The 24,732-nt window shown below is 38.9% G+C and overlaps 1 protein-coding gene and 1 pseudogene across 6 annotated transcripts in view; both read right to left on the bottom strand.

Annotated features, from left to right (window-relative positions):
- Positions 1 to 24,732, bottom strand: part of MTCL3 (MTCL family member 3) — a 48,202-nt gene that overhangs the window by 3,182 nt on the left and 20,288 nt on the right. For all 5 annotated transcript variants that reach the window (XM_082729869.1, XM_082729871.1, XM_082729867.1 and 2 more), the window contains exon 5: positions 5,937 to 6,008. In XM_082729869.1, the coding sequence (XP_082585995.1) occupies positions 5,937 to 6,008 (72 nt within the window). The remainder of the gene's footprint in view (positions 1 to 5,936; positions 6,009 to 24,732) is intronic.
- On the bottom strand, positions 7,560 to 8,227 carry LOC309864439 (protein S100-A10 pseudogene; annotated as a pseudogene). The gene has a single exon. The product of its transcript is annotated as a protein S100-A10 pseudogene (transcript).

Below are 24,732 nucleotides of genomic sequence, written 5' to 3'. Positions count from 1 at the left end.
CATTTCAACAACATTCCTTTTGCATGTTTTGTTTTTTACATGATTTGAATTCCCCTGACTATAATAAATGTGAAACCTATTCCCTGGATGGAACACATGCCATGTACTCACTGCCCCTTACCGAGCATGGACTCTCGGCCAATTTCTGGAAAGTTCTTTATCCATCTGACCTAATTTAATGTTTAGAGTGAACTTAGTAATAGATACTAAAATACCTGGTTTAAAGATACTCCATAACTTTTTCAAGGTTACAGAGCTAATATGTGGCAAAAAACAAAGGTGAAATTTGAATTCAGTTCTGTCTGACTCAAAGGCTCATGGTCACTCTGAAGGAGCAAAGAAAGTCTTCTCTCCTCCATCTTCATTCAAGGCAAAATTGATTACTTAAAGACCTTATTTAAAGTAAGGAAAATTTAACACTGTAATGGCTCCTCCGAGGAGAAACTGGCAAGTATTTCATAATCATTTTAAAAATAAGGGGGCATCTGGGTGGCTCTGTGGGTTAAGCCTCTGCCTTCAGCTCAGGTCATGATCTCAAGGTCCTGGGATTGAGCCCCAAATCGGGCTCTCTGCTCAGCAGGGAGCCTGCTCCCCCCCCCCCATCTGCCTCTCTGCCTATTTGTAATCTCTATCAAATAAGTAAATAAATAATCTTAAAAAATTAAAAAAAAGGATATATTCCTCATCAGTCTAAAACGAATAAAATTGGTTCTGCCCGGTAAATGGATGATGGAGTAGATCTTATGGAAGCTCTTCTCACAATTCTTAGGCAACTTGCAAACACTAATCACTGACTAAATTGAAAAGTACAAACAAACTAAAATTGGAAATCAACTTGCTGAGAGCTAACTAATATCAAAGTACATTATTATGCCTAAGGACACATTTCCTGAGGATAATTTCCCCACATCTGCTTTTAAGTATGTACTTTGGGTCAACTGCGTAACTTCTGTGATTTTGTTTTCCTCGTTTTTAAATACGTTTTTTATAAAAGATTTTATTTATTTATTTGAGAGAGGCAGAGAAAGAGAGCATGAGTGGAGGGTGGGAAGGGGCAGAGAGAGAGGAAGAGGCAGGCTCTCCGTTGAGCAGGGTGTCCTATGAGGATCCCAGCACCCTGAGATCATGACATGAGCCGAAGGCAAATGCTTAATGGACTGAGCCACCCAGGTGCCCCTTCTCATTTTTAAAATGGAAATAAAAACGCCTTCTTTGCCCAGCAACGAGTCAGTTGTGTTTGAAATGAATTGTGGTAAAGTAGCAGCAACCACTGGTAGTGAAGGTCGGAATAATGAGCTTCTGCCAGAGATGCTCATTAAATATGGCCCAGAGCCTTTGAGATGGAAGAGATGTAGAACAAGGAGAGCACAGGTCTCCTGTCCTCCTTTCTGCTAATGAGAATTAATATGGAAGGGTTGAGAGCTGATGAGTGCACAGAGCCTGACCATCACATTCTTTATATCATTATGCCCTGACATTAGCCCTATAAGGATCTAGTTCTACTTTATAGGCAGATGAGGTTCAGAAAGGTTGGTTAACCTGTAGAGCACAAGTTAATAAGTGACAGCACATCTGTAACCAGACTGATTCCAAAACTCTTACTTCTTTCCACTGTTCGTGTTGCCTCTAGAAAAGCAGCACAAGAGAAGGAAAGTAGGACAATGGGGTAAAAGAAAAGAAATCGGATGTGTTGGTTTGTATACTTCCCTCTAGAAGGGGTATAGAAGAAAGGACAGAAGCACAGGGAGAAGAGATGAGAGAATTCCCCGGAGCACAGTGATTGAGAAGGATGACAGTGTAAATCACAGAAAGATTTGACGTGAAACTATTTCACAAGGTAAGAGAGAAGCTGTTCTACAAGAGACTATAGGTTGGGTGAGTATGAAACCAGTTCGGTGAGTATGAAACCAAGGACACAGAACAATATTTACTATCGAATCAGCAGAAGACTCAAAGAAAACCCTGGTTACTGGATGGTGCTGCTAATGACAGGGAAAGAGAATGAACAAAGAGGAGGAGGTGTGAAGAAGATGGGTCTAAGCGTATTAAAATGCTGTCTTCGAGGTGTGTCAGTGGAGGGGTATCTAGCGGAAACATCTATTAAAGGCAAGTGAACTCTCGGGCCCAAGATTACAAAGATTACACCTCTGGCCCTGTAGAGAGTTCAGGTGCAAAGGGGAGGAACAGGAGAATGAGATGTATAGAGGTGATGGTTGAAGCTATGAGAGCAGTTCTGAAAGGAACCGAAGAGAAGAAAAGAAAAAGAGACACATAAGACATGGCTCAAGGTGTGGCGGGTGGGCAAGAGAGTCAAATATCATGAAGGAATTAGAAACAATGCTTGGGGATGCCTGGGTGGCTCAGTCGGTTAAGCGGCTGCCTTCGACTCAGGTCACGATCCCAGCGTCCTGGGATCGAGTCCCACATCGGGCTCCTTGCTCGGCGGGGAGCCTGCTCTCCCTCTGCCTCTGCTGCCACTCTGCCTGCCTGTGCTCACTCTCTCTCTCTTTCTTTCTCTCTCTGGCAAATAAATAAATAAAATCTTAAAAAAAAAAAAAAGAAAGAAAGAAACAATGCTTGAATAGAAAGGTGACCAGCAATAAGCTAGTCCAATATGCTTTTACATAAGCTATGCTTTGTTAGAAAGTAAGAGTAGGGGAGACTAGGAAGTTAGGTTGAGTATGGTAGTACTCCTTGATCGCAAGTCTAGGACTTTATTTGCTAGTTAAAAAAAAAAAAAAGTGTTAGTAAAATACTGCAGTTTGAATCCAACCAAAATAGCACTGGATGTGGTCTAAGTCACAGACTGGAGCAGAATCACACTTCACTAGGCTACATTAAGCAAACATAACGTTTAATGTTTTAGCAAGGGAAGGCTACCTGATTTGGGTATATGTAAACTCCCCTGCCTTAAAGGAATGAAAACATAAACCTTATTTTAAGACTTGGACATATACTACATGTAAGAGAGTCCCTAAGAGGGAAGGAGAAAATGATGGGCAACATAGTAATTATTTTGTATTCGCTTAAAAAGAAATCTTTTCAGGGTGCCTGGTGGCTCAGTCATTATGCGTCTGCCTTCAGCCCTGGTCATGATCCCAGGGTCCTAGGATCAAGCCCCACGTTGGGCTCCCTGATCAGCGGGAAGCCTCCTTCTCCCTCTCCTACTCCTCCTGCTTGTGTTCCCTCTCTCACTGTGTTTCTTTCTGTCAAATAAATAAATAAAATCTTAAAAATAAAATAAAATAAAATCTTTTCAGTATACAAAGTGTGATAGTTTCTACAATGCCACGAACTTAAGAACCTGTAAGCCAGTGTGCCCTGCATGCACAGCCTGTAAACTAAGTATTGTAGCTGCATTTACAGCTGAGCATGGAAATACTGTGTATAAATGCTGAAAACATTAAATCCGAGATGGTATGGGAAGTGCCTGGTTGACAGTGTCTGGGCAGTACCTGCTTGCTCCTATTGTCCACAGTTAATGCTAGGCAAGAAACATTACAGTGCTTTGACATGTGAAGCAAGTGGTCTCTTATTTTTGTGTAAAGACTCACTCTTAAGAAGATATGAATGACATGTGAAGAAGGGGAGCATTAGGACGATGAGGGGCCACCTGGGCTGAGTTGACCCCAGCTTTGACTGAGCCACTACTAGATGTTAAATAACATTCCTAATGAATTGCATGGTTTAAACTCATTTAACTCCTACCACTCTTTATTATGATCCCCTTTTACAGATGAAGAAACAAAGACATAGAAAGAATAAGTAAGTCATCTAAGGCCATACAGCTGGCATGTCACTGCCCTTAACTGTGTGTGATACCATTTCTCAGTACATAAAGTCACTGTGGTGCTGAAGGAACGAGTAAATCATACATCGAAGAAGGTGAAGCAAATAAAAATGAAGTATGAAGCCGTACAAATAATAGTAGGTTGAGCCATATGGAATTGTCATTTGCATAGGTCAAAATCACAGCATGCTGGCAATTTCTTGTGGCTCAATCTAGATAAAGGAGACATGAGACTATTCAAAAGCGCATACTGAACACGTTGTAGTATCAGACACTAGACACTGACAAGTCAAAGCTGCATAACATGACCCATGATGACAATCCACCCTGGCCAAGTATGGGAGATGAATATGCAAACAGTAGAATGGGAGGCTGGCAGTAATCTAAGAATCGATGGTCCTCAACCTTGACTGAGTAATAGAATCATCTGCGGACTACTTTATAATTGAGATCTCCCATCCAAGACAGTCCTGCTCAATCCACTGGGGTGGTTTTTGAAAAACTACAGGTAATAATCTCTGAAAATAAATGAACTGGAAACACTAGCAGGGACTTTAATGGCCACAACAGCACACTTAAAATTTCCCAGGTGTTTGCGCCACGAAATAAAAACGGGTAGACCGCAGTGTTTCTTGATTGTTGTAAGGTCCCAGGTCCCACTGGGAAACCCACGAAAGGTGTGGATGTCTTTTACAGAAAGGTGCCCACAGGCGCATTGAGGGAGCTACAAACAAACTCTTAGATGTTCCTGGATAAGAGTATTGTTGCAGAAATAAGTAAACTTTAACATAGGAAGTAAAAAAATAGGCCAAATGTGAGTTTTAGAAGAAATAAACTGCTGATTAAAGCTGACTTTAAATTTTAGAACAGGGAGAATACAGTCCCTTCTCCATCAGTGAGGTGGAGAAGAGAATTGACGGCAACAAGGGAGATGACCCGTAGCACAGTATGTAGAGAAGGTGGCTACAGTCAGGGCAAAGGCAGAGTGAGACAGCTACAGTGACAGAGCATCTTTGAACTTAGTAACACAACGAGAAAGATATAAAATGGAGTAAGGCCCTGGCTCTGAGACTCTTTGGGACTATGGAACTGCTGACCCTTCTTGATACTCTGTGCCAGGACCAGGAAAAAAGTTAACCAAGGACAGAGCAGAGAGAGAGAAGAAAAGGGAAGATAAACATTCAAGATGCTGTGTTTTATGAGATGCCTGGGTGGCTCAGTCGGTTGAGTCATCTGACTCTTGGTTTCAGCTCGGGGCATGATCTCCTGGGTTGTGGGATGGAACCCTGCACTCAGCTCCGTGTTCAGCTGGGAGGCTAGTTAAGATTCTCTCCCTCTGCCCCTCTCCCCACTTGTATGCTCTCTCTCTAAAATGAATAAATAAATAAATCTTTTAAAATAAATTTAATAAGTTGTGTTTTTAAAAAAATTGACATCAACTTTTCCAAATTTTGGATATTTCAATATCGCTTTAGTTAAAATTATTATCTAATGAGAATACAAATTGTAATAATATAAAAAAGTATGCTGTAATATGCAATTCCAACTGATGCATGCAAAAGTCAATAAGTAGCCAATTTTTATGGAGAGCCATGTCATTTCTGACCCCAAATACTTCCTCTAGAGTTTTAAAATCTCCTCCATTACATCTATCAGCACCTCCAGGCTTCTCTTAGTACATCCCTTAAGTTTTATTTTTATTCATTTCCTTTCTTTTGCTTCCCCAATCACTGGCATAGAGAATTCCTTCTTCTACGGCCTTCTCATCACAAGCTTCTCCCACCCCTTCCTACAACATTCCTTTCTCTACTTACTCCTGATGCTATAGGAACAGCCATTCTCTTGACCTTATTAATTATGAATGAAGATGATTAGCACTGTGCGTAGAGTTGTCAAACATAGCAACACCTAAGGTACTAATAACATTTTAAGCAATAATAGGTTTGTTAGTGTTAGCTTTATAAGCAAAGACACTGAGAGCTTTATACTGCCTCTATCTACAGCTACAGAATGGAGAAGCATAATTAAAAAAAATTTTTTTTTTGCATGAGTGTATCTGGCTACTATGTCCACTTATAGATGTAGCTTATTCTTATATACATTTAGAAGTGTTTGATACACGAGTTGAAATTTTATTTCCACATACCTCTGTGGGAGTCTGTTGAGTCTTTTTTTCAGATTTTGGCAGATCTTTGCTTCCTCTTCTTTTTAAGGATAGCTGAAACAAAGCACAAACATATTTAGTTTGGTAAACTATCATTTTAACTCCATTTTATGGTCTCAAAAGTGTCTACTGTCATATGACAAAACCAAACCAAATAAATTGTGTTAGTTCAATCATCATCCAGAAGAAAAAAAAATCCAAACCAGATGGAATTTCATGTATTTTTACCTAGGACTGGGATACACTTCTCAGTAGATGAGTAAGTGGCAACCATCTAAATAATTTAAGGAAACCCCCTGTGAAACTGCAGAAAACAACTTGGATAAAATTTAGACCGATGACCCAATATACCACCTATTCCAAACAAACGCAAACCCTTGTTAGCTTTCCTCTCACCAAAGAACAAAAAGGAATAGGGTATTTCCAGTTGAAGGCAGGTTTTTTCTTTTTTTAAATATTTTATTTATTTATTTGACAGAGATCACAAGTAGGTGGAGAGGCAGGCAGAGAGAGAGGAGGAAGCAGGCTCCCTGCTGAGCAGAAATCTGGATGTGGAGCTCGATCCCAGGACACTGGGATCATGACCTGAGCCGAAGGCAGAGGCTTTAACCCACTGAGCCACCCAGGTGCCCCTGAAGGCAGGTTTTCATAAGCTTGTAAAGACAAACTTTCAGGGGATTTATGGAGAATTTGAAGAATTTTGCTCTTTCCTCACCACACATCTCTGCAGACAATACAATGCCCCTACACATGCATATGATGTAATACAGTAGGGAATTGTTACGGTGAACTGGAGAGGACAGGCTCTGTCTAAGGAATGGGCTGTGAGGGAATTATCTGCAGCTTATTGGTGTCATACAGAAATGTGGGCTTTTTCTAGAGAAGCTAGAAATCTGTATTGTTATGTACTGGTTGGCCCTAATTGAAATTCAGACAAACAACACTTTTTTTTTAAAGATTTATTTTTATTTTATTTATTTATTTGAGAGAGAGAGAGCATGAGGAGAGAGAGCATGAGAAGGGAGAAGTCAGAGGGAGAAGCAGACATCCTCCTGAGCAGGGAGCCCGATGTGAGACTCGATCCCAGGACTCCAGGATTATGACCTAAGCCGAAGGCAGCTGCTTAACCAACTGAGCCACCCAGGTGCCCTGACAAACAATACTTTGTAAGCAAAATAATACAGAGCGTCTCTCTGTATGAATACTAATCCATATTTATGAATACCTACCACATACCTCATATTGAATGTAATATCCAAATATCAATTAAACTGTGCGGACATCATCAGGAAGCTCACAATATACCGTGGGAGACAGAGAAGCAAACAATTATCATACAAGCTGGGAAATGCCAGGCTTTAGGTTCTGTGAAGCAGTGCTTTGTCTTACTGTGGTATTACCACCATCAGAATAGTACTTGGCACAGGGCAGCTATTGGAAAAAAATATTTACTGAACTAACGAAACATATTCAATATGACTATATTCAGAAAATACGAGGTTCTGGGGTCAAAGAGGAAGATGGGGGTGTAGACTGAATGTAAAAGCAGGAATGGAGGCTTCATACATCTGCAAAGAACTCCACGCTGCATTTTCCCCATGTTAATTTCTTTTTTTTTTTTTTTTTTTTTAACTAAAAAAGGAATTTGTTTATTGAGGGCAAGAGGATGCAAACAATATAAAAATCAAAAGCTTATCTGACTTTTCTTTCTCTGCTTCTCAAATGGGGGTTGGATTTTATTTGTAAATTTTCTGAGGGTCCCCAACTGCCAATGGAATCCTTTATACAGAGGGAAGCTGTGTGACAGATTCCTTAAGAGACCCTTCGGAAGAACTCTCATTGGGTAGGAGTGGTGCTCAATATCGCCTATTTCTTTCCCTTCTGCTTCATGTGTACTACAAAATAGTCATTGCATGCAATGGTGAGCCCTGCGATTAGTGAGAAGAAGCTCTGGAAGCCCACTTTGCCATCTCGGCACTGGTCGAGGTCCTTCATTATTTTGTCCACGACCAGAGGGTCTTTCTGATTTTCCAAAAATCCAGGGAACTCCTTTTCCATGAGTACTCGCAGGTCCTCCTTTGTTAAGTAGCCTTTTTCACCAGCAAACTTGTGAAATGTGAACATCATGATTTCCATGGCATGTTCCATTTGAGATGGCATTTTGGTGAGGTCTGTTGAAACCTTGGCCCGAGGCACAGCAGGGACGATTGGCTGGGTGGGACGCGCGGCCAGTGAGCGGAACGCGGCGCTCTGGGAGCCTTAGTAAGGGGCGGAGGTTCCCCATGTTAATTTCTAACCCATATCCCATGTTAAATGCAGGCATATGGTCAGGTCCAGAAGGCAGGGAAATACATTGTTGCAACTGCTTTCATTCACTATGAAACTCAGACTAGAGCCAAATGAATGGCCTGTGGGCTTATTTATTTCTACTTCTCCACAGAAGTAAAGATGTTCTCTATGTTGCTTGTATAATCTTAGAAACAAAGGCTGTGAGGACTGCTTTGCCATAACCAAAAGTGGTTTGGGAACCAATCAACAAAAGCAGCCCCAAGGAAACCCCCCAAAATAGCAAGCTGAACTAGGGGATCCCGAAACAGTCTGTTTAGAAGCTGCCTACAAAGCACCCAAATTCATTTTATTAAATATTTACTGAATGCTTTTATTTTCAGTGTACTTATTATATGTTCATTTACTGCTAACTAATGTACTTTATATGGCACCTGTGATACAGTAATAATAAAACCAGCAGAGTCACTGCTCATTATGAGTTTCCTAATTTACTAGGCAAAGGGTCTATTCAGTCAGCAATTTAAAACTGTGATGAAAGCAATGATAATGTAAAAACAATAGTAACTGGCAATGATTGAACACTAATTCATCTCTAACACTTTACATATATTATCTCAATTAATTCTTAAAATATTTTATTTATTCATTTGAGAGAGAGAGACAGAGAGAGAGTGCATGAGCAGAGAGTAGAGGGAGAGGGAGAAGCAGACTCCCTGCTGAGCTGGAAGCCCAAAAGGAAGACATGTAGTCATCTGAGTCACACCCAGGCACCCTTAAAACACCACTTAGATTTAACAAGCTCTTCAGGTGATTCTGATGTATGATAAAGTTTGAGAAGGGCTGGTCTAAAATTACAGTTAAGTAAGTAGCAGGATCAGGTTTTGACCCAAGTATTTTTTATCTTTATATACTAGGTCATAAAGGAGAAAGGCTTAAGCCAGTCTGGAACTGGAGATGGTATGGGGAGCTAGGGAAAATTTCCAGAGAGAAGTAACATCTTATGTTGAATCTGGTGGATGAAGAGTCAGCCAGTTGAAGATAGAGAAGAGGGGAAAGGGAAAAACAAAGCCTTCCATGTAAAAAAAAAAAAAAAAACATTTCTGGGACACAATTTAGCAGGTCTGTAACAAAATTTGAGGAGAACAAATGATGCTGATGGCATGAATCAGATCTCGAAGGATACTGAATAAGATTGTGGCAAGCAAAAAATTTCCATAATCAGATTGTCATAGAAGAAATACATAGATGCAAAAGTAGAAGTCCAAATGGCCACAAGGTAAAGGGACATCATGCAAGGGAAATGAGGGAAAGTAGGCTCTAAGATTCTGAGAGCTTTTTTCAGTGGGCCTTTGTTTTTCATTCATTCCATAAATATTTGTTCAGTTCTGCCATAGATACTATACTCTCTGGTTATACAAATGTGACTTACTCTCCTCCCCACCAAAGATCTAACTGTTTACAGTGGGTAAGAGGATGTAGATAATTAGCTAAAACTAATTAACGAAGAGCAATGGATGAAGAACAAACAAAAGATTCAGAGGACGAAGAGGCAACTATGATTCCAGATCCTGAGAGATGAGAGGAAATCATCTGAGGTGGCTGATCTTTGAAGGCTGTACAAAATCTCGACAAAAGTAAAAACAAATAAAAGAAAAAGCAAGGACTCAGGGGAATAGGTGGGCCCTTACAGACTCACTGACTTCAGACAAGAAGTAATGGAGTCAATAAGATCGATAAACCATTGGCCACACTAATCCAAAAGAAAAGAGAGAAAGCCCAAATTAATAAAATTATGAATGAAAACAGAGAGATCACAACTAACACCAAGGAAGTAGAAACAATCATCAGAAGTTATTATCAACAGTTATATGCCAATAAGCTAAGCAACCTAGATGAAATGATTGCATTCCTAGAAAACCATAAACTCCCAAAATTGAACCAGGAAGATATTGACAACCCGAATAGACCGATATCTAGCAACGAGATTGAAGCAGTGATCAAAAACCTCCCAAAAAACAAGAGCCCAGGACCTGATGGATTCCCTGGGGAATTCTACCAAACTTTCAAAGAAGAAATAACACCTATTCTACTGAAGCTGTTTCAAAGAATTGAAGCAGAAGGAAAACTTCCAGACTCTTTTTATGAAGCCAGCATGACCCTGATCCCCAAACCAGGCAAAGACCCTACCAAAAAGGAGAATTTCAGACCAATATCACTGATGAATATGGATGCTAAGATTCTCAACAAGATCCTAGCAAACAGGATCCAACAACACATTTAAAAAGATTATCCACCATGATCAGGTGGGATTCATCCCTGGGTTACGAGGATGGTTCAACATTTGCAAAACAATCAATGTGATAGAACAAATCAATAAGAGAAGAGAGAAGAGCCACATGGTCCTCTCAACTGATGCAGAAAAAGCATTTGACAAAATCCAGCATCCGTTCCTGATTAAAACGCTTCAAAGTATAGGGATAAAGGGCACATTCCTGAACTTCATAAAATCTATCTATGAAAGACCCATAGCAAATATCATCCTCAATGGGAAAAAGCTTGCAGCCTTCCCATTGAGATCAGGAACACGAAAAGGATGCCCACTCTCACCACTCTTGTTCAACATAGTATTAGAAGTCCTAGCAAGAGCAACAGACAACAACATCAGTCAACAACAGAACACTCATGAAAGAAATTGAAAAAGACACAAAAAGATGGAAAAACCATTCCATCCTCTTGGATCAGAAGAATAAACATTGTTAAAATGTATAGAGCAATCTATACTTTTAATGCCATTCCGATCAAAATTCCACCCGTAGTTTTCAAAGAGCTGGAACAAATAATCCTAAAATTTGTATGGAATCAGAAGAGACCCCAAATTGCTAAGGAAATGTTGAAAAACAAAAATAAAACTGGTGGCATCACGTTACCTGATTTCAAGCTTTACTACAAAGCTGTGATCACCAAGACAGCATGGTACTGGCTTAAAAACAGACACATAGACCAGTGGAACAGAGTAGAGAGCCCAGATATGGACCCTCAACTCTATGGTCAAATAATCTTTGACAAAACAGTGGAAAAAAGACAGTCTCTTCAATAAATGGTGCTGGTAAAACTGGACAGCTATATGTAGAAGAATGAAACTCGACCACTCTCTTACACCATACACAAAGATAAACTCGAAATTGATAAAAGACCTCAATGTGAGACAGGAATCCATCAGAATCCTAGAGGAGAACATAGGCAATAACCTCTTGGATATCAGCCACAGCAACTTCTTTCAAGATATTTCTCCAAAAGCAAAGGAAACAAAAGCTAAAATGAACTTTTGGGACTTCACCAAGATCAAAAGCTTCTGCACAGCAAAGGAAACAGTCAACGAAACAAAGAGGCAACCCACGGAATGGGAGGAGATATTTGCAAATGACAGTACAGACAAAAGGTTGATATCCAGGATCTATAAAGAACTCCTCAAACTCAACACACATAAAACAGATAATCATATCAAAAAATGGGCAGAAGATATGAACAGATACTTCTCCAATGAAGACATACAAATGGCTATCAGACACATGAAAAAATGTTCATCATCACTAGCCATCAGGGAGATTCAAATTAAAACCACATTGAGATACCACCTTACATCAGTTAGAATGGCCAAAATTAGCAAGACAGGAAACAACATATGTTGGAGAGGATGTGGAGAAAGGGGAACCCTCTTACACTGTTGGTGGGAATGCAAGTTGGTGCAGCCACTTTGGAAAGCAGTGTGGAGATTCCTCAAGAAATTAAAAATAGAGCTTCCCTATGACCCTGCAATTGCACTCCTGGGTATTTACCCCAAAGATACAGTTGTAGTGAAAAGAAGGGCCATCTGTAGCCCAATGTTTATAGCAGCAATGGCCATGGTCGCCAAACTGTGGAAAGAACCAAGATGCCCTTCAACAGACGAATGGATAAGGAAGATGTGGTCCATATACACTATGGAGTATTATGCCTCCATCAGAAAGGATGAATACCCAACTTTTGTAGCAACATGGACAGGACTGGAAGAGATTATGCTGAGTGAAATAAGTCAAGCAGAGAGAGTCGATTATCATATGGTTTCACTTATTTGTGGAGCATAACAAATAACATGGAAGACAAGGGGAGATAGAGAGGAGAAGGGAATTGAGGGAAATTGGAAGGGGAGGTGAACCATGAGAGACTATGGACTCTGAAAAACAACCTGAGGGTTTTGAAGGGGCAAGGGATGGGAGGTTGGGGGAACCAGGTGGTGAGTATTAGAAAGGGCACAGATTGCATGGAGCACTGGGTGTGGTGCAAAAACAATGAATACTGTTACACTGCAAAGAAATAAAAAATTAAAAAAAAAAAAGTAATGGTGGTAGAGACACTACAGAGCTCAGGGAGAAGGAGACACTTATAAAGCACTGAGGTCAGCTTGTGGAGCTGAGAAATTTAGACTTTATCCTGTGGGCAATGTTAAAATGAGCCCTCTAAATTAATATCGGAGAAAGGCTGAAATCAGGCCATCCTTTCCTAAGAGGCATTTTCTATTTTACTTTTATTTGAATATCACTCAAGTGAGGTGTCAAACCCAAAGCTCTGAAAAAAGATTTCTCCTTGAAGAAAGGTAAATTGCCTGTAAGGCGCTTCTAACTCAAGTACCTTCAAGTATCACGTTTAAATGTTCGATAAATATTTAATCATCTTTTCATATTCCCGTAAGCTTTTATTAACTTTCTGACTCTAATAAAACAAAGACAAGACTCATTTGGGTAGAGAAAGTTGGAGAACTAATATAAGTCCACTCTCTCTCTCTCTCTTTTTTTTTTTTCAAGATTTTATTTGAGAGAAGGAAAGAGAGAGGGAAAAGTAGACTCTCCGCTGAGCGGAGAGACCAATGTGGGGCTCCATCCTGGGATCCCGGGATCATGACCTGAGGCCAAGGCAGATGCCTAAATGACAGAACAACTGAGGCGCCCCATAAGTCCAGTCTCTTTCTTGTGAGTGTAAATTCCCTTCAGCAACTCCCCACCCTATCATCCTGTTCCACCTCCACGCATGAAATCCAGGGAAGAATTCAGGCACGAGTTCAGGAAAGCTGTTTGGGATACCAGAACTAAATCTCACATTTTCATCTTCGTTTTCAAAGTAGGCTTTTCAGATGGCTCTCTAGATAAAAGTGTTGGAAGCATTGTCTTGTCCACATCTTAATTCTTTTCTTTCCCAGGCTCAACTAGTCCCAAGGAGGCTGCTAATCTTTTTCATCCATAGGAAGGCCAGGAATTAGAAGGTTTTTCCGAAAAAACACATGCTTGCACAGCAATGATAGAAAATGGATTGTTCATGTTCTAAAAATATTTTGAGACTGCCTTTCCCCCCCTCCTCAACTGAAATCTGGTCTATTTCTTAATATGTAGCATCTTTATGTTTTCAGCAATTAAACAGAGAAAAACCTGTCTAAAATGGTACTGAAAGACATGATATGTATGAAAGCTTCCTACATTTTTGCTAAAATTGAAGAGAACCATTTGTACAGTGATGAAATCAAGAAGGAAACTATAGCTGTATTCATATCTAGGATTTACTGAGCACTCACTGTGCGTCATGCACATTTCTAATCTTTTAACATGTAACTACTCATTTGATCTTACAACAGACTTAGGAGGTTGACACCAATTATCTGAAGCACTCCAAGGATAAATCATTCAGCTAATAAGTGTTAGAATCAGGGTCTAATTTTTCCAGCTTCAGCGTTCTTGTTCTGAATAATTACATTACAGTGTTACACCAAAGGAAGAAACATACAGGGCAGGATTATCCCTGCGCATGTTCTCTACGCTGTCACACCACTGCTGCCTGGGCTTGGGGCCCTAGTTTACATACATTACACACAAGCAATATGTTTTTTCTATTTTCAACATAGGGCTCACCAGCAGTGACATACACACCCACACTCATCCTCTAAATTTCCAGCAATGTTGGGAAAGAGGCATGGGGATTTCCAGTGGAAGACTGGAGGAAAACCAAGATGCAGGGACTCTGGCTCTGGCTCTGGGGCAGTCTGAATGTGTCTGTCCTACCCCACCCTCCGTATTCATAGGTTGAAATCCTCATGGTCAATGTGATGATGGTATTTGGAGGTAGGGTCTCTGGGACGTGCTTAGGTCATAAGGGTGGAACTCTCAGGATGGGATGAGTGCCCTTACCAAAAGAGACCTACCTAGAGCGCTCCCCAGCCTTTCTGCCTAGCGAGGATACAAGTCTGCAGCCTGAAAGAGGGTCCTCACCTGACCACAAGGGCACAAGTCTGATCTCAGACTTCTAGGCTCCAGGAACTGTGAGAAATAAATTTCTGTTATAAGAAATTTATAAGCTACCCAGTATGTGTTTTGTTATAGTGGCTCGAATGGATTAAGACAGGCTTCAACCCATTTTGAAGGGAAACAGGAGAGGCTCTAGAATCTTCCTCCTTCCCTCCTATGGTATCCTTGACACCTACCAGAGAGAGTCCCAGATCAGGGGCTGGCACCCAGAGATCCTCCTCATGACCATTCTCCACTCTCTCCCTTAAAAGAGGGAAGCAGGATCCCAAGTTTTATATAAAGACATGATCTTGGGGGGCCAAAGGGAATGAGGGTGAAGGAGGCAGGCTAGGATGATCAGGTCATGCCGTTCTGTGCAAAATCGTCCCACAGCTGGTTGTCTCATTCAGAATCAGAGCCACACTTTACGAAGGCCTAGGAGACCTTGATCACACACTGCATTTATCCTGGTAATGTCTTCTAAAGATTGCATCAGGCTTCAACCCAGACCAATTAAAACAGATTCTGGGGTTAGGCCCAGGCATTTGTTTCAGAATTTGTAGGGTGAGCACAATGCAGGATTATATACATTACACACAATGCCTCTGAGAACCACTGCTCTCCTGCCTGACTAGTCTGCCACCCCCCATCTCCAACAAGCTTTTGTGCCTCATCTGTCACCACATGCACCCCGTTTTCCTTGTGCTCGTGTCACAGACATCCCTGTGGTTCCTCAAACATGCCAAGCGTGCTCCAAATAGGGGCCTTTGCTCTACCCTCAATATTCTTCCTTCCTTTTTTTAGTGATTAAGTCTTTCCACAGTGAGATTCTTCACAAAACTGGTTGTATTTTCCCCCTCCCAATAGGTAGGCCATTTGCAATATGCCCCATTAAGAGGCAGAGTCTATTTCTGTGCCTCTTTAAAAAGGGCTGGCCCTTTGACTTGCTTTCAACAATAAAATGTGGTAGGAGTAAAGTGTGGTAGCAGAGGTGACATGCTAGTTCTGACACTACCCTCAAGGATCTGGCACACTTGTGCTCACTCTCTCTTGGACACAGGCTGCCTCATATGACAAGTCTAGGATAGCCTGCTAGGTAGAAAGAGTCACATGGCCTAGTTACTCCCATTGTCCTAGACAATAGCCAGCAAACTTCCAGATACAGAGACTTGATTGTCAGCTGTTACTGACCAAAAATAAATGCAGGGACCCAATTAAGACCAAAATAATCCATATAGAGGAACAAAGAATTAAGTAAATAGATAATTATTGTTTTAAGCCATTAAATTGTGGGATGCTTTGTTACACAGCTAAAGCTGATACATTTACCAAATATTTATCATCATTGGAATTGAAAAAGCTCCAGGTGATATTTATGGGGAAAAAAAATCTCCTATTCAAAATTCCAGAAAAGCGAAAGACTCATGTAAAAGATCAAGAAAAAGAGTTAAAGGAGGTTCTCAAACATAAGAAAAAAATAAAGTTCAATGTATTTTCCTTGTTCCTATTTTTCTCCTGCCTTTGTCAATATTTTGATTCCATAAAATATTTTTTAATAAAACTGAGCTTTAAATAAATTATTATAAAGGCTCACCTTCCAGTTCCAGATTGCAGATGTTTCTTTTAATAAAAGTAGGTGTTCAGTTAGCACCAAAGGTGTGATATGAGTTAACAGCTAATAAAGTTCATCCTAACAGTCAGGCTTATTACAGGGTCTGGCTCAGCACATTTTTGAAGTTAACACACCTGAACTTAGCTTTTATTCTTCCTTTTCAGGAAGAAGTGATGTATACACATTTACAGTGTTTCCCTAGATATAGGTTTCTTATTTATATGTCAGTTCCACCTTTAGTTTATCAAATTTCAATTGTCCTTTTGTTTCTGTGAATTTCCCAGGCAGAGGAATAAAAATAACTTTAATTTTATGACTTTCTACTTATGTTTCCGAAGTGAAACATAAAGAATTTAAAGGAAGCTGTACTCAGAAAATCCTCAACTGTAACGTAGGATTAGATTTTTCAAATTTCTACTGATCATTAGTTAAAAAGACCCAACTTTGGAAAAGGACAGCATGGAGAACAGCTTGCTAATAGTGCATAAGTGTTTTTATGCTGGAACTCACTTTCCATGATTAGTACAGTGAAATTCAGGTAAGCCAAAAACTTGAACAGCAAAATATTCAACTTCACCCCAGAAAATTTAAGAGATCTTAAAGACCATGGGATATCAGAGAGAGAAAAAAAAAAGAGAAAAAAAAATGGAGGCTCTTCTTATTAATGGGTTGTTGTTATACTATAGGACCAGAGGAAGTGACATAGTGAGGAAGCTGGAGTTGAAGTTGTAATAGTTGGGTCTTATAAATTATCTGTGAAGAATATCTCTTTAAAGTTAGGACCCAGGGGCGCCTGGGTGGCTCAGTGGGTTAAGCCGATGCCTTCGGCTCGGGTCATGATCTCAGGGTCCTGGGATCAAGTCCCGCATCAGGCTCTCTGCTCAGCCGGGAGCCTGCTTCCTCCTCTCTCTCTGCATGCCTCTCTGCCTATTTGTGATCTCTCTCTGTCAAATAAATAAATAAAATCTTTAAAAAAAAAAAAAAGTTAGGACCCAAATGGAGCACCTGACTGGCTTAGTTGGGAGAGCACTCAACTATTAATCTCAGGGTCATGAGTTCAGGCCCCAAGTTGGGCATGAAATGAGTAACTGCCTGCTTTCTATTGTGTGATTCATACCATATGATCAAAACAAGATCCTCAGGGAGAATTAGTCTCGGTATTCTCCAAACTACTCCAGGACCCTCAAGGGGCTCAAGGTTACTGGCAAGAGAGTTTCTAATACAAGAAATTCTCATGTCATTGTAGAATCCTCTTTTGGAGTAGTGTATAGGTTTTTAGTAGGTTTTCCAAACTACTGATAATAAATGGATCCCAAAGTAAGACCATCTTGCTTTAAAAAAGCAAAGACAACATAGTAAGTGCTTCTCTGTTATTTGTGTCATGCAAATAACATGCAAATGTCTCAGAAAGTTTCACCCAAACAAGGGGAAGCTCTCTCAGTTAGACTTACTTCTTTAAGTCTGAAAACCTGGTTAATGAATTTTGAAGTAATTGTTAAAAATTATTTTATGGGGGCACCTGGGTGGCTCAGTGGGTTAAAGCCTCTGCCTTCGGCTCAGGTCATGATCCCAGGGTCCTGGGATATAGCTCCACATCCAGCAGGGTGTGAGCAGGGAGCCTGCTTCTGCTCTCTCTCTCTGCCTGCCTCTCTGCCTACTGATGATCTCGGTCTGTCAAATAAATAAATAAAATCTTTAAAAAAAATTATTTTATGCCTTAGACCCTTTATCCGCAATAAATATATCCTCACTATGCTATGAATTTCATGAGCAAATACAGAGCTTTCTATTCCCTTCTAATTTGCTCTAGTTAATGAACTGAATTCTAGGTGCCATTGCATTTAGCAACTAAAATGCATTTAGAAAATTATGGCTGAACAGCGATAGCAGTGCCTTATGGCCTTTTTCTACGCCGAACCAAAGTAGGAAAAAATATACTGCAGCCAGCATTTATAAACTGAAATGATGATTTGTCCGGTCTTTTTTATATTGTGTCTCAACAAGCTTCTACCTTATTAATACAGAAGTTTTTGTACTAAGTTCAGAATCTTGGAAGAAATACGCTTTAAATACCATTGGCGTGCCAGGATCCTGAGGGGTGAGTATTTAGGTACTTTAAAATGATTCTTTATACAATTATACATACATTTAAGATATTCTGTGATAAAATTTTAAAGGTCAGAGTACTCAGTCATTTCTGAAATGTACTGAAAAGGAGTAGTTGTTAGTTCCTGGAATAATTCCTAGACTAGGTTAAAAAGTTATAGCCCATAGTTGTGTTTTAACATTTTTGGAATTGTTGCCAATTTTTAAAATGTGGACAATTTACATTCTAAAAATCAAGATTTCCAGCTTCACTTGAAAAATGGGAAGACCTGGTAACGTTAGGTCCTGATTATGGCATGACATCCTTGGGTTGGAACTAAATATTGAGACATACAATATTGAATTTGCCCCATCAGTCTTACACAAAGAAGTTCCTTCATTTATATAATCGGTTGGCCCCTAGTGACAGTAAAATGTTCAAACTCTGCCCTGGACTGCTAAGGTCACGTATGTGGAAGGTGCTAAGAAAACCAATCTTCCATTCAGCACCCTACAGGAATCCTTTGTATACTACCTAGTCTCTGCCGGTGCTTTTCCAGAAGCTTGTTCCCACATGAGGCAGGCAAGCCAATCCCTTTACACATGGCTCTAATGGATAAAATGTCTGTATTTCGATCCTGAATCCACTTAAAGTTAAAAATGACTCACAGTGGGGCACTTGAGTGGTTCAGACAGTTGGGTGTCCAACTCTTGATCTCAGATAGGGTCTTGATCTCAGAGTCGTGAGTTTAAGCCCTGTGTTGGGCCCCATGCTGGGCATGGAGACTACTTTAAAAAAAAATTAAAGTGATTCAAATAATAAATCTATCTTATCTTCTGGGTGCCTGGGTGGCTCAGTTGTTAAGCTTCTGCCTTCAGCTCAGGTCATGATCCCAGCATCCTGGGATGGAGTCCCATATCAGGCTCCCCACTGAGCAGGGAGCCTGCTTTTCCCACTCCTACTCCCCCAGCTTGTGTTCCCTCTCTCTCTGTCAAACAAATAAAATCTTTTTTTAAAAAAAGTCTATCTTTTCTTCTATATTAAATCCCTCCAAACATTGGAAGAGAGCAATCACATGTCAAGTATTTTCTTCTTCAGCCCATATATACATATATATATACACATATGGCAATTTCTTCTTCTTCAGGATATATGTATACATCCACACTCCCCAGTTTTATAAGCATTTATTATATGACATGGTCTCATATCTAGCTTTGGGTCAACTAAACTCCCTAAGCCTCTTTTTGTGTAAATAGCTATGAATATATTTCTGTATATATTCTGTATAAACACAAAATGTATTTGTGTACATTTTAAAAAATCACATCATAGGACATCACATTTATTCATATTAAATTTCATCTTATTAGTGTGGGGTTTTTAGCACTCTCTTATGTTGGCATCATTTTGATTTTTTGTTCTGTCTTTGCCTGTATCTTTCTTGATTGCTACTGAGGAGGTTTCTGCTCAATTTTTGCTTTGTTTTGTTTTTTTGTTTTTGCTTAGACATTCTTTAGTGTACAATAGGTGTCTACTAGAGACATAATTGAAATTACTTGAAACAAATGACATAAGAAGGAAGACTGAGTTAACTTGCTGTAACAAATTTATGAAAACATTGATGAATAAACCAGGACATTCACAATCTTGCAGTCTCTATCATATACCAAGTAAGTAAAAATCATGAATAAAGAATGATTATAGAATATTTTCTCTGCAAATCTTAAATGGATTGGAAAAAAATCTGTTTCCATGGTTAATTTCAGTAATAACTATTCCTGAGGAACTGGCTCTTTTCCGTTTTTAAAAATAGAGAAAGTTGGGGAAGAAGTAATTGGTTTTTTTTCCTTCAAATTGATATCATTTAATTAATTAATTAATTTAAATTTAAATTTTTATTTAATTTATTTAATTTAATTTTTTTCAGTGTTCCAAAATTCACGCTTATGCACCACACCCAGTGCTCCACACAATATGTGCCCTCCATAGTAATTGGTTTAATTAAAAAAATTACATAGTATATTTAAAATGGCAAAGAACTGAACCCAAGCTTTTAAAATGAAATAACACATCCATGGAGTATGTTTTATTTGTACATGTACGTTCCCATTCACTGAACAAATGAGTATGAGTCTGTGCACATGTCTGGGTGTATATGTGAATATTTGTATATATGTCTTGGAGCATGCATGTGTATATACGTATGTGTGCTTGGTCCTGGAAGGCATTTCAGCATATTGTAAACAGTGCTCAGTGAATTCTAAAACACAAGGCCAAACAGAATCTCTGTAACTTCTGTCTATAGATCAAACACATAACCTAAAATCTATTACAGATATCATTAGAGAACACGTTTATTGAACCCTTACAATGATTTTACTTCATATTAAGAGGTATTGTAATGTCCTTTGGAAGTGTATTGTATTTGACCAAATGAGTCAGTCCATTTCTAAGTAATTTTGGAATAAATGGACAATCACTAAATTTCTGAAATTCTAATTTGAACAAAAAGAAGTACCATTTTCTAGGGTAAATGAATTTGCTTAGTCCTTTGCTATAATGCTCAAGAATATACACATGTATACACGCATCTTTTTTAGACACGAGAGCAACTTAACAGCTATGCATATAGTAATGCCTTTATAAATAATAAATAATTACCTGATGGAAATACACACATGAATATAAGAGCTTGAGATACAAGTGGTATAAAAATAAAATATTCCATATATTAAGGAAGTTATGGAAAGTAGTCACAGATGAATCAGGTTCATTTCCTAAGGTATTATATTTTAAAGAAAAATTGCCATTTACATTGTTAGTCAAATAGAATATGGGGCTAATAAAATATGGAGCTATCACTTTCTCCCTATTTAAATACGCTTGAAGGCAAAGATACAAATATAGATGCAGTAACACTGGAAACCAAAGTTAACAGTCAAGCATTTTCCAGAATCAAGAAAAATTTCCCTTAATAGCAGTATCAATGGAATTCAATGAAGAAACATAATGTATCTTATACATAATCTTTACTGTCTGAAACAGCAGAAATGGAAACACAGACCAAACAAAACCAAACACCCCTAATTCTTAAAATGTTAAACACAAATTTACCATATGACTCAGCAATTCCACTTTTAGGTAAATACCCAAGAGGAATGAAAACCTACATTCACATAAGGTTGTACACAAGAATATTCTAGAAGCATTATTAGATATAAAATAGAATACATATAGAAGAATATAATAGAAGCATTATTCCTAATAGCTCAAAACTGGGAACAACCCAAATGTGCATCTACTGGTGAATGGATAAATATGGATAAATAAAATATGGTATCCATACAATACTATACTATTGAGCAATTTTAAAAAGAAGAAATGAACTACTGATATATGACATGACATGGATGAGCCTCAAAAACACTATATTAGGTGAAAGAAGCTAGACATAATAGACACATACTGTATGATTCCACTTACATGAAATGTCCAGAAAAGGCAAATCAATAGGTAGAAGAAGTAGATTAGTGGGCCTGGAGTAGCAAGAAGGAGGGAAGAAATGGGGATTAACAGTAAGTAGGCATGAGGGATCTTATAAGGTAATGAAAATGTTCTAAAATTAATTTATTGTAGTAATTGCCTGCCATGGAAAATTTGCTCAGAGATCACTGAAGTGTATAGGTGGAAAGGGTTAAGTATATGACATGCAAAATGTGCCTCAATAAAGTTATCAAAAAGCAAACCACTTGGGCAGCCAACACTTCTATGTCCCAGCCCTACTTTCTCTCTCTAATACATGCATAAATATTGCACAGATACTGTTTTATCATGTATCTGGAGAAAGGGCCTGGCTGATTTGCAATTAGCAGCTCTCAGGTTATCAGAACTACAATTCTCCAATACAAGTAGGAGCCAAGCAGGGAAGGAGCTAGATGATTAATTGTGCAATGAATCATGAGATAGGCTCTTTTACAATCCAGGGCTTCCTGGGTAGAACCACAGGCAGAAAAGCCTTGGGAACACCCAAATTGGGGTTTGTTGGTTTTCACACACTACTGATAAAGAAAAGAATATTTTTCTAAGATTCAACTTTTCCCCATAGTCAGCATGCCTGAGTGCTGCCATAGTAGACTTTCTCATATTCCTTCCGAATAGCCCAGAACTAGATAAATGTCTACCGGCCATCAAATGTTGGATTGGACCTGTGTGTATCAAGTTGTGAGATAGCTTTGGATCTGAAAGCAAGCAGTTAGAGGGACTACGAACTAGTTACACAGTGAGTGTGTCTTGAGACAACACTGAATTTAAAAGGAAAGTTTGACATTCAATGGTATTTTTTTTTTTAAGAAAAAAAGTACAAAAAGAAATAGAAGTACAATGGATAAAGGCATTTCAGTGGGGAAAGGATAGTCTTTTCCAAGAAATGGTGCTGGGACCATAGGAGATCTATGTGCAAAAAGATAAATTTAGATGCCTAACTTACAACATACACAAAAGTTAACTCAAAATAGATTATAGGCCTGAATGTAATCGCTAAAACTTGTAAAACTCTTAGAAAAACAGTGGAGTGATTTTCCTGTAGGTTAAGCAGAGATTTCTTAGAAGTGACACCAAAAGCATATGTGATAAAAGAAAAACATTCATAAATTGGACTTCATCAAAATAAAAATCTTTTGCATTACAGAGGACATCATAAAGAAAGTGAAAGGCAAGCAACACAGAAAACATTACAAATCATACATCTAATAAAAAAAGTATATCCAGAATATATATAGTTTAGAGTTTTTTAAAAGAGTTTAAGCACAATGTAGGGCTTGAACTCACCACCCTGAACTCACCAAGAGTTGGACGCTTAACGGACTAAGCAACCCAGGAACCCCCGGAGTAAATAGAGTTTAAATTAGAACCCAGAAATAAGTAGACAAATAATCCAATTTAAGTGAAAAATAAATTGAATAGATATTTACACAAAAGAAGAAAGTGAATGAAAAAAGCACAGGAAAAGATGCTCAACATTATTAGGGAAACACAAATTTAAGCCACAATGACATACTGCTTAATGCTCAATAGGACAACTATACCAAAAAAGATAAGCAATAAGGGTTGGCAAAGATGTTGTTAAATTGAACCCTCCTTTGCTGGTAGAATGTAAAATGGAGCAGGGGCTCCCAGGGCCCCTCTGTCAGTTAAGTGTCTGACTCTTGATCTAAGATAAGATCTCGATCTCAGGGTTCTGATTTTAAGCCCAGTGTTAGGCATCATACTGGGGATGGAGCCTACTGAAGAAGAAGGAGGAGGAGGAGGAGGAGAAGGAAAGAAGATGACGGCGACAATCAAGTGGTATCTTACCAATTAAAAAAAAAAATGGTACCACCACTTTGGAAAAACAATTTGGCAATTTCTTTAAAAAGTTAAATATAAATTCATCATATACCCATAGATTTCTTCTAGATACCTACCCAAGAGAAATCAAAACATAGGTCCACACAAAAACTTATATGTGAACGTTCATAGAGGCATTATTCATAAAAATGGGAAAAAGTCATACCCATCAACTGAAGAATGGATAAATTAAAATGTGATATATAAATATAGCTACATATATGTGTGTGTGTATACTTTTTTACATATATATACAAACATAATCAAATTTTATTTGCAAATAAAAAAGGAATGAAGTACTGATATAAAACATTAGTCTCAGTGAAAGAAGCCAGATGCAAAAGGCCAAAAATCATACAATTATAATTGTATGACATAGTCAGAAAGTATAAAGTTATAGATTTAGAAAACAGATTAGTGCTTGACTAAGGTTAAGAGTGAGAATAGGAGGTGACTACAAGGAAGCATGATAAATAAAGTTTATAAAATTGTATTGTGGGGAAGGTTGCACAACTCTGTACACTTACTAAAAGTCATTAAACTGAATACTTAAATTCATGGTATGTAAATCATACCCCAATAAATCTGTATACAATAAAATGTATCGGGTAAACTAAGAAAAGTGTATTCAGCTAAAGGGAAAGGGAAAAAACAAAAATTTATGTTTGAAAAGTACTCTGGAAAGCAGAAGGCAGCTTTAAAAATATTGTTTTCTTTTTTTGGGACGCCTGGGTGGCTCAGTTGGTTAAGCAGCTGCCTTTGGCTCAGGTCATGATCCCAGGGTCCTGGGATCGAGTCCCACATCGGGCTCCTTGCTCGGCAGAGAGCCTGCTTCTCCCTCTGCCTCTGCCTGCCTCTCTGAGTGCCTGTGCTCACTCGCTCTCTCTCCCTCTGTCTCTGATAAATAAATAAAAAAAAATCTAAAAAAAAAAATTGTTTTCTTTTTTTAAAAAGATTTTATTTATTTGACAGAGACACAGCCAGAGAGGGAACACAAGCAGAGGGAATGGGAGAGGGAGCAGGGGCTCGATACAGGACTTGATCTCAGGACCCTGGGATCATGACCTGAGCGGAAGGCAGACGCTGAATGACTGA

The sequence above is a fragment of the Mustela nivalis genome (genome assembly GCF_964662115.1).
Source record: "Mustela nivalis genome assembly, chromosome: 5".
Taxonomy (NCBI): Eukaryota; Metazoa; Chordata; class Mammalia; order Carnivora; family Mustelidae; genus Mustela; species Mustela nivalis.
Note: the sequence above shows the minus strand (reverse complement) of the source record. Positions and strands in the feature narration are given on the sequence as shown.